At 43.7% G+C, this 10,000-nt stretch overlaps 1 protein-coding gene across 1 annotated transcript in view; it reads left to right on the top strand.

The window, feature by feature from the left end:
* Positions 1-10,000, top strand: part of LOC134467812 (A disintegrin and metalloproteinase with thrombospondin motifs 3) — a 151,560-nt gene that overhangs the window by 110,652 nt on the left and 30,908 nt on the right. The window contains exons 10-11 of the mRNA XM_063221752.1: positions 975-1,088; positions 8,184-8,332. Coding sequence (XP_063077822.1) covers positions 975-1,088; positions 8,184-8,332 — 263 coding nt within the window. The remainder of the gene's footprint in view (positions 1-974; positions 1,089-8,183; positions 8,333-10,000) is intronic.

Here is a 10,000-nt window from a genome sequence, read left to right as displayed (position 1 = left end):
ACACACACACACACACACACACACACACACTTACACACACACTCACACACTTTTTGGTCTGCATCCCTCTGTCTGTCTCTCTGTCTACCTCTCACCTTCCCTCCCTATCTCTCTCTCTCCCTCTCTTCTTCTCCCTCCTTTGAGAGCCCATTTCCTTCACTCTCTCAGTCTCTCTGTCTAGGCCTCACCTTCCCTGACTCCTCTCTCTCTTTCTTATTTTTCTCTGGGGGTCGATAGTCTTGCACCAGTCTTGCAGTCAAGAAAGGGAGTGAGAGCGAGATAGAAGATAGAAAGGGAGGGGTAGAGAGAGGTAGAGAGAGAGGAAAGAAAGAAAGAAAGACAGAGAGAGAGAAGAAAGAAAGAAAGAAAGAAAGAAAGAAAGAAAGAAAGAAAGAAAGAAAGAAAGAAAGAAAGAAAGAAAGAAAGAAAGAAAGAAAGAAAGAAAGAAAGAAAGAAAGAAAGAGTGGGAAGGGTCTCGAACACACTGCCTTCAGCCAGGAACGTGAGTGAGTGAGTGGAAAGATTTCATTGAGGAACGAGCCCCACAGTCTCCAAAGCATCCCCTCAGATCCTCTGCTTGGCCACAGACATGCTCTCACTCACACGTATTGACATTTGTATTTTTTTGTCGTTTTCTATTCACAGTCTCCTGTTCATGCCTTCACCTACTCTCTCACTCATTTTTTGTTCCGTTTCGTCCTCTCCCTTCCTGTCCATGCATCCCCTCTTTCTGTCTTAATTTCTGTATCACTTCTCTATCTGTTTCTGTCTTGTTCTCTCTCCGTCCTGTCTTCCTTCCTTCCTTCCTTTCTTTCTTTCTTTCTTTCTTTCTTTCTTTCTTTCTTTCTTTCTTTCTTTCTTTCTTTCTTTCTTTCTTTCTTTCTTTCTTTCTTTCTTTCTTTCTTTCTTTCTGTCTGACTTTCTGTCTTCCGCTGTCATTTACTCTTCTCCCTCTCTTTCTCCCTTTTTCACAGTTCCGCACCTATGACCCATGCAAGCAGTTGTGGTGCAGTCACCCTGACAACCAATACTTCTGCAAGACCAAGAAGGGCCCCCCCGTCGACGGCACGGAGTGCGCCCCAGGGAAGGTGAGCTGTATTACAGTTACAGCTCCAGGCCTTTTTATTAGAATACCATGAAAAAGTTGATTTATTTCCATAATTCCATCAATAATGTTAAACTGTTATGGATTGTAGATTCATGGCCCAGTTTTTTAACTATTCCAATCATATTTTTTTTTCTTTTTATATACGTTGGCCTTCCAGCTCAAAAAACCCATGAATTGGGGAATTCGCATTATTAGAATATTGTTATAAAATCACATTTTTCTTCATCAAAATTCGGGTCACATTAAATCAGTTGAAATTTGGTACTTTCTACATAACATGCAATGATCAATACTTGGTTAGGACATTCTCTGTCTTCATAATGGCCATGATGCGTTTAACATTGAAGTCAATGGCAAAAACAGTGCATGGGAGTTATGGAAGCCCAGATATCCTTGATGCTTTGCTGTCAGCTGTTCTTGTTTGTTGACCTGGTGCCCCACACTTCCCTCTTCAATATACCCGAAGATTTCCATGCCACGTTTTGGTGTTAACTCACCAGTTTAATTCTAACTCAACAGAAATTAAACCCCATTCATTTTCAATGGGGTTTCATTTCTGGTTATTTAGAATTAAACTGGTGAGTTAACGCCAAAACGTGGCATGGAAATCTACAGGGTATATTGAAGAGTGAAGTGTGGGGTACCAGGTCAACAAACAAGAACAGCTGACAGCAAAGCATCAAGGATATCTGGGCTTCCATAACTCCCATGCACTGTTTTTGCCATTGACATTAAAAAAAATAATGATTGGAATAGTTAAAAAACTGGGACATGAATCTACAATCCATGACAGTTTAACATTATTGATGGAATTATGGAAATAAATCAACTTTTTCATGGTATTCTAATAAAAAGGCCTGGAGCTGTATATCGTACTAACATGGTATTGATGGTTTTTGTAAGCAGTTCTTAGCATTTTTTTGCCAATTTTGTGAGGTGGGACCACTGAAAAGAGGCATTGAAAGGGGGCATCGCCCAGGGTGCCAGTCATACGTATAAACGGCGGACGTGTGCCATGTGCGTTACGCCATTTTTTTGGGGGGAAACATTGGGGGATAAGCCAATGCAAGTCAATTGGTGGTGTTGGGAAAGAATAAAAGAAAGACAAGGACTTGTAGACAAGCCTTGTTCACACTCAACATGCCGAAAACATGTTGTGTTACCGGCCGCTCAAATAATACAGCCAAACAGCCATGACTGAAGCATGGATGGTGTTAATTTAGGCTAGACGATGTTGCGTGTAAGTTAATGAGACATTCTGTTTGTTTTCCCCCAAAAAGGGGGGCACCGCTCGTTCGCGATCAAAGTACCCGGTTGGACGTTTATACATATTGTAGGATAGCCACGATGACAGCAACCCGTGTATGGATTCTCCAACCCCCGGCTCTACTAATAGCCAGAATAGCTGCCGCACAGCATGGGGAGGTGGGTGGGTAATTTCTATAGGCCCATAGTGACCAATGAGACCAGGGAAGGATGATGGGTGGTTTCTGGGTCCTGTATTCATGACAGCATCCCCTGTATGGATCCTCCAACCCCTCGGTCCACTTATAGCCAAAGACATTATCACCACCCGCACTGCAGCACAGCACAGTCATTTCCCTCCGCTCCGAATGATATTGACTCAGAGTGAATGCTTGCTGGGTCTGTAATTTATCGAGCCGATTTATTCACTTCAGAGATGGGGTTTAAGGAGAGAATTGTGCACATCCCAGGAAAAGGTGCAGGACGAAGGCCAGCTGTAGTTTTGAAAGTGAGAAAGTAAAATCCTTTTTGTTGTCCCTTATTATTTCATGGCTGGAATAGTAAGGGAGAACAAAAAGGATTTTAAGTGTTCAGACTTCTTACTTTGAAAACCTCATTCCAGAGATGTGACCAAGTCACTCATTTGCAAGTCACAAGTAATTCTCAAGTCCTTCCATTCAAGTCCAAATCAAGTAACAAGTTAAGACACATCTGACCAAGCCAAGTCCAAGAGTGTGTTACAATATGCGACCTTGCCTCCTCCACTTGTGCTTGTCTCCTCGCCCCACCTCCTGGCCCCTCCTCCGTGGAGAGACTGATAAAGTTTCCCAGCTGTCAGCCTAGCCACAACAACTATTGGGGGACTATTTATCATTCACCATCCCAACTGCAAATGAGAAGAAGGCTTTACAATTGAGGTTTTGCAAGATATTGAAATATAATGCTGTGGTCAGTGATGTCATCATGACATATTACGTCCTGGTACGAGGAGACAAGCACAAGTGGAGGAGGTAAGGTCGCATATTGTAACGCACTCCAGGTCATACCCAAGCCAAGTCATGTCCAAGTCCTCAACAAGTCACCATGTACTGTATTCTATGCACAATCTTGACACCTACTTTTGGTCATAAATTCCTTGCCTGTCGACAATGCTATGCATGCCCCCCCCCCTTTCCATTCTCTTTTTTAACAAAATATAGGCCTATAGGCCTATTGGTACTGGTTAAGGGCAAATCATTTAATTTTCTTTTTTTTCAAGTAATATTTTCACATACAGAAAATGAAATAAGTGTAGACTTGACAGATCATTGCAAGTCATTGCAAGCTAAAACTGTCAAGTCAAGTAATGTCTTGAGCCGATAGCATACAGGTCAAGTCACAAGTCATTCCTAATATTGCCAAGTCAAGTCTCAAGTCTCAGCCATTTGTGACTTAAGTCTGACTCAAATCCAAGTCACAAGTCACAAGTCCACATCTCTGGTACACACAAACCTTTTCTACTCTCACCCAGTATGGCACTATGGGGAGGCACAGCACACCATTTTCCCTCTCTCCGAACTGTTTGATTCCAAGACATCAGCGCCCTTGGGAAGATGTATTGTCTGTGTCTGACACATCCCTGGTAGGACGCCGTCTGCCCCTTTCTCCTTCTATCTTTTACTGCCAGAATCAGATGGCATTAAAAGACACACTTCCTTCTCTCAGCAGGCAGTCGGCGTTGCACACTGAAGAAGGCACATGCCGAAATGTGTCTGTGCCCATTTATTTTCATTTTCACCCTCAAATCAACACTGAGTGAAGCCTGCTCCTTGCTATAATTGACCACTGGAAATGACGCATGGACCAACACTGATTTTATCGGATGTCATATAATGACAGAGTAGAGGGTGTACCACTGGGGTCTATGTAGGCAGCAACACTGGCATAGATCCTCCAACACCTGTCTCCTTTTATAGCTAGAATCACTGTGGCACTCGCTGTGTTCGCTGTGTCGCACATAATTCTCACCTTGCTCAATTTCCGCCTAGAGTGGCCCCTGAGGGAATAATTGGATACAGGCAATTATTATTCTCTCCCTGTGCCTCTTTTCATAATCTGTAATATCGTGCTGTTGTGTGGGGGGCATTGGTATGCTTATGATGGGGTTAGAGCACATTGGCATGCTTATGATTAGGTTGGGGTGGGGGGGCTTTTCTTAAAGAAAAGCTTGAGAGCCTCTGCGCTAGAGCAGTGATTCTCAAAGTGTGGTCCGGGGACCACTAGTGGTCTGCGACAGAGCTCAGGTGGTCCGCAAAGGGATTTCTACTTTTCCAAGACAAGCTATCAGAAGGATATATTTGTAACATTATTACAAAGCCAAACATGTAATAAAAAGTAAGTGATCTGCATCAAAATTAACAGTGTTGTATAGCACCCGTCAACTGTGAGTTCAGTTGACAGGTGGTCCCTGAACATTTTTGGGGGGACAAAGTGGTCCTCGGTCTGAAAAAGTTTGAGAATCACTGCGCTAGAGTGTACCCCAGGGAAGGTGGATCCTTTGTGGCGCATTCAGTCTTTCGGGATTAAGAGGTCATTTTGTCAACAAACCAGAGCCCCAACAGGGTAAGTGGCTACACAGCTAGAATCACTAGGACACAAAACAGAGTAACACTATGTAGTGGGTCCTTCCCTAGAGTGTTATTCAGCCTGTATCCATCGTACAGTATCCAGTGGTGCTTCGAAAGTTGTCAGGGGTTGGGGTCTCATGATGGTGCCTCCCAATTGTCCAGTCCATGTTCCTCTGTAGGACCGCCCATCACCACTGTGACACTCACAAGATTTCTAGATTCAAGATTTAAAAGTTTTTATTGTCATTGTCAAAAAGGCAACGAAATTGTGTTTTCGGCACAACACTCATTAGTAGATTCCCATTTAAAGTGCAACAAGGATACAAGTGACACCAGTGTTTGATACTTGACGCCCCTCCCCGCTTGGCACTTAAACTGCTAAAAAGTGCCATGACTGCTTGATTCCTCCCACACCTTCCCATGAATAAATAAACAGCTTCCCAACCCCAAGATGAGGACCCCCAATAAATAACCCAGTGTGAACATTTGGCAGTAATGCCAGGTTTCTCAGCAGTCCGGTGATCAATTTTTATGACCTGAAGGTACAGGCTGTTGGCCAGTCACATCACAGCACATGGCAGTGTAGTCCTTTCCCTGTGGAGTGTGCCCCAGGGGGAGTGGATGCTCTTTTGGTGTTTTCGCTGCCAACATGCCCAGGGAATGTAGATGATCTCTGGGTACGGTTATTGGGCCAGCAACCCTGCCTCCACTCAGCGAGAGCCACTGTGGCACAGCACTACAGCACAAATCACCACAGTTCCCCTCTTCTCCAAGCTACTTGATCCCCCTCTGGGTCTTCCCATTAGTGGCCAATGGCCGTGTCCACACATACATCAATCCAATTGCAAATGGAGCCAATGGTAAGGGGGGTGAGAGGAAGCCTCAGTCAGTGTGGCATGTACTCAGAGAGCTAGCCGACTGTGTGCTGTTGGTACAAGTTCAGAGTTCAGAGAGTTAGTATGCTTTTACTATTGGGTTTAATTTCATTGTGAAAACATTTTAATGGCGCCAAATATACAAAATGCCTTTGGTGTAAGTTCTGGGGTCAGAGGGAGTAAATAAAAAATACAGCATCCACAATGTAATTTTATTGTTGGATTTAATGTCAATGTGAAAGCTTTTTCTAATGTCACCAATTATACAAAATGAAGATTTCAGGTGTAAAGGTTTTGCTGCCAAAAAAAGGTGTATCCACCATTTTTGACTTTTTGCATTTCATTATTAGAAATGACTACTCAGAGATCCTATCACCTATGTGTGAATTCTTGCCATTCAAATGTTTTGGGAACATACTTTTTAAACCTGTATAAAAGTTTACTTACATGTGTGACTTATGTACCAGAGTTTTTAACCACGCCCTGATGAAGGCCAGATGGCTGAAACCGGTCAGCGTTTTTACCATGTTTACCCCGATGTAAAATAAAGGGTTTTTAAATACTTCATCCACCTTGACTCAAAGGAGAGTGCTTTGGATATAGATCAAAAGTCTGCCAAGCCCTAAAAAGGAATAACCAGATGCACCCCTTCAACCAAGTAAAGACTGTAGAGCGCTCGCTATTCTTTCCTCTTGCTATACAAACTGCAGTTTGCAATGCAATGGAATACCCAATACAAAATGCCAATTTCCCAACATTCTACAAAATTGATATACACTGTTTTGCAACAACACCCTTCAATCTTTTCTTCATTTAGGATTGCAGAGTTGTTCTGTAATACTAAGTGTACATCCCTTCTTAATCTATTATTTTTCTCTGTGTGTTTTGTATTCCGACATCCCATAACCATCCATCTGTCTTGCATCACTAATGTACGTCATTCATTGACTAACTAACTCATGATGTGGACATGGCCCGAACATATCAGACAGGTGAAGGGATTTATTGAAGAGGAAAAGAGCAACCTAAAATTGGGTGTACTTTCCAGTTGTCATAATACAGTCTCGGCTTTAGCCAGAGGGGTTTGTCCAAAAAGCAGTGTGTCAATGCATATAAAGCAGGATAATCCACCAAGAGGGAATTGAACAAACCAAATGAGCTTGGAAGTTTTTGAGCTCCAAAAAAATAGTTGCCACATATTTTATTATGTAACAAAATGGTATGCTTCACTGTGTAATGATCTTCCTGTCTTTAGAGAGACATGGTTTGTTTGGAATGACTACACAAATTGCTTTGGTTTTGTGTAAAAAAAATTTGGAGAATCAAGGGAAAGCAGAAGCATTAGAGGACACAGGGCTGGCGCTAGGCATAGACAGAAAAATGGGCACCAAATGTCTTGGGGGCACCAGTAACGCCCAAAAGTCCCACTGAGGTAGAGTAAAATGCTATGCTTACAGAAGCCAATTTATAAGTGCACAAAAAAGTAAAAGGGATGCTCGTCTAGAGCATCAAATTGACTTGAACTGGGCCTGAGAAGACACTCACCCAAATAAGACTGGGAGGGACAGCTAACTATTACCCCAGTTAACAGGGCAGACAACATAACAAGAGTATGCCATGTCGTCCACTTTATTGTCTGGGGTCAGAACAGTGGTATCATTACTATTTAGTCTTAAATCATTCATATGGGCTGACTCATTCTGTTTTATTACACGTTTAGTTGGACATTTTAATAGAACTACCTGACATTAGCCTATTCTGCTTTCGTTTGGACGTCGATGCAGCTCGACGGTCGCTTTACGTATCTCCCACCAGGTAGCCAGTGCAAATTCAACCAGTTAATTTCAAGTCTTTAAGACTTAAATTAACACCGCTGTTTTTACTGTGTTGCTGTAAGATCGCTTATCTACCTGGATCGTGGATCAATTTCAGACCAGATATAAAACACAGGAAAAGGAAGACATGGTGTGAGCTTAATTTCCTCCTCTGTGTTTGCCGTGCGGTCCAGCTCTTTAAAACAGCTGGAGACAAAGCGGCTTGGCATGCTGCCGCATTTAAGATTGTGCTTCTCTGTGTGTGTGTGTCTGTGTGTGTGTGTGTGTGTGTGTGTGTGTGTGTGTGTGTGTGTGTGTGTGTGTGTGTTTGTCTGTGTCTGTGTGTGTCTGAGTGATTCATCTTTTAATCCTTTCACTCCCCTGCTGTGATGCTTCAGATGATGGGCACATGTTCTCTCTACAGTGGTGTTTCAAGGGTCAAAGGTATCTTGCGGTCGTGTCACAAGCCTTTTGGTTTACGTGTCCGTGTGTGTGTGTGTGTGTGTGTGTGTGTGTGTGTGTCTTCCCTCTACAGTGGTGTTTCAAGGGTCACTGTATCTGGCGGTCGTCTCACGAGCCCTTCGGTCATGATGGCGGATGGAGCGTCTGGACCAAGTTCGGCACCTGCTCACGCACCTGTGGCGGAGGGGTGCGCTCTCGGAGCAGGCAGTGCAACAATCCCCCGTAAGTAATGCAGGCACACACACTGAGATAGATAGAAGCACACACACTCTCTCTCTCTCTCTCTCTCTCTCTCTCTCTCTCTCTCTCTCTCTCTCTCTCTCTCTCTCTCTCTCTCTCTCTCTCTCTCTCTCTCTCACACACACACAGACACACACTGACACTTGTGGCAGAGGGGTGCGCTCTCGGCCCAGGCAGGGCAACAATCCCAAATGCGACAGCGAAGTGTGTTTAGTAGATGTGTGTAGCTGGTTTGTGTATGTTGCGCTTCAGTGCTGAAAATGGAATTGTTGCGGTATCAGCCTCTCGTGGCGTATTGCTTAAACAATTAACTATAGAATTTTGGGTGAGCTGTTGATTCCATGACTCTACACTGCAGTTTATAGGAGCGGGAAAGGATCTGCACACTGCTTGCAAAAGACTTAATTTATTAGGAGCAACGTTTCGATCATAGATCTTCTTCAGGCATCTTGATCTGCACTGCAGTTTAAGCTGTGAGTGAAAATTAGTTGAACTAATATCTTCATTTTTTATGTCCAAACGGTGTGAAACTTTGCACTGCAACCCGCCATACCACGCCAAGTCACTTTCCAAATTTGAGATCATTTGGTGCCGTGCTGCGGGAGTTGTGTGCGTCATAGACATAGCGGAGATCCAGACAGGCGATTCTTGAATTAGAAACATAATTGTAAGTGTATGTGCGACAGTAATTCATGCACAAAGACAGACACTCGGTAGGAGCCACTTATAATTTTTTCCGCTTTCATGCACAAATTGCCCATACCTTATGGTTTACAGTATAGTGCATGCGACGTTAGAGGGGAGTAGTGGTAATGGCCTGCACCTTGCAAGAATACTTGGCACAAAATCAGTGGCTCAAACTATATGTGCAAATGCATGTGACGCACACAGCCAGGCACGCATGCACGCACGCATGCACACACACACCATACCAAAGGATCAGTCAAAGTAGTATTCATAGCAACCCCATCCTGCCACTGCAGCCCGTATTGTACATGATGTATGGTGAAACCTTGGGTTTACATGTGTTTACATGTGTTCGTTCGTGCGTGCGTGCATGCTAGTGTGCCTGTGGCTGTGTGTGCGCGAATGCGTGTGTGTGCGCGTGCGTGCATTCATGTGTGCATGCATTCGTGTGTGCTTGCATGCTTGCGTCCATGCGTCCGTGCGTGTGTCCAGATGTTGTACCACTGATAAGCATAAAAGCACACAGCAAACCATTATACGCACACACATATGCACAGCAATTACCATTACCTTTTTCCTGCCCCGTTTTAGCACTTAAGCCTGATGCCATGTCATGTAATTTTATGAAATCATTCAACCCATTTTTCACTCTGCGACAGTACTGTAGGAGTGTATCATACCCTCATGTGACCTATATTAGATAAAGCAGCAATGCTTTAGCCCTTGGGAGGTGTCTGGGTCTGTGGGACGTGTAGGAATTATTATCTAGTACGAATTACTATCCTTTCACATTGAGATTCACTGGCCTTGGCTCATTTTCTGAAATCAGAAATAAAATGTAGTGAACCCCTCCCCCCTCTTACCCCCTCTTGATTAGCCTCCCTGCTCTTTTCTATTACACAGAGGAAGCTCCGGGTTTGGTGGACCCATTGCATTTGAGGGACTTATGAATCAATATTTTCC

Source organism: Engraulis encrasicolus, chromosome 17 (assembly GCF_034702125.1).
Source record: "Engraulis encrasicolus isolate BLACKSEA-1 chromosome 17, IST_EnEncr_1.0, whole genome shotgun sequence".
NCBI classification, from domain to species: Eukaryota; Metazoa; Chordata; class Actinopteri; order Clupeiformes; family Engraulidae; genus Engraulis; species Engraulis encrasicolus.
The sequence above is the reverse complement of the archived record's forward strand: the minus strand, read 5'-3'. Positions and strand labels throughout refer to the sequence as shown.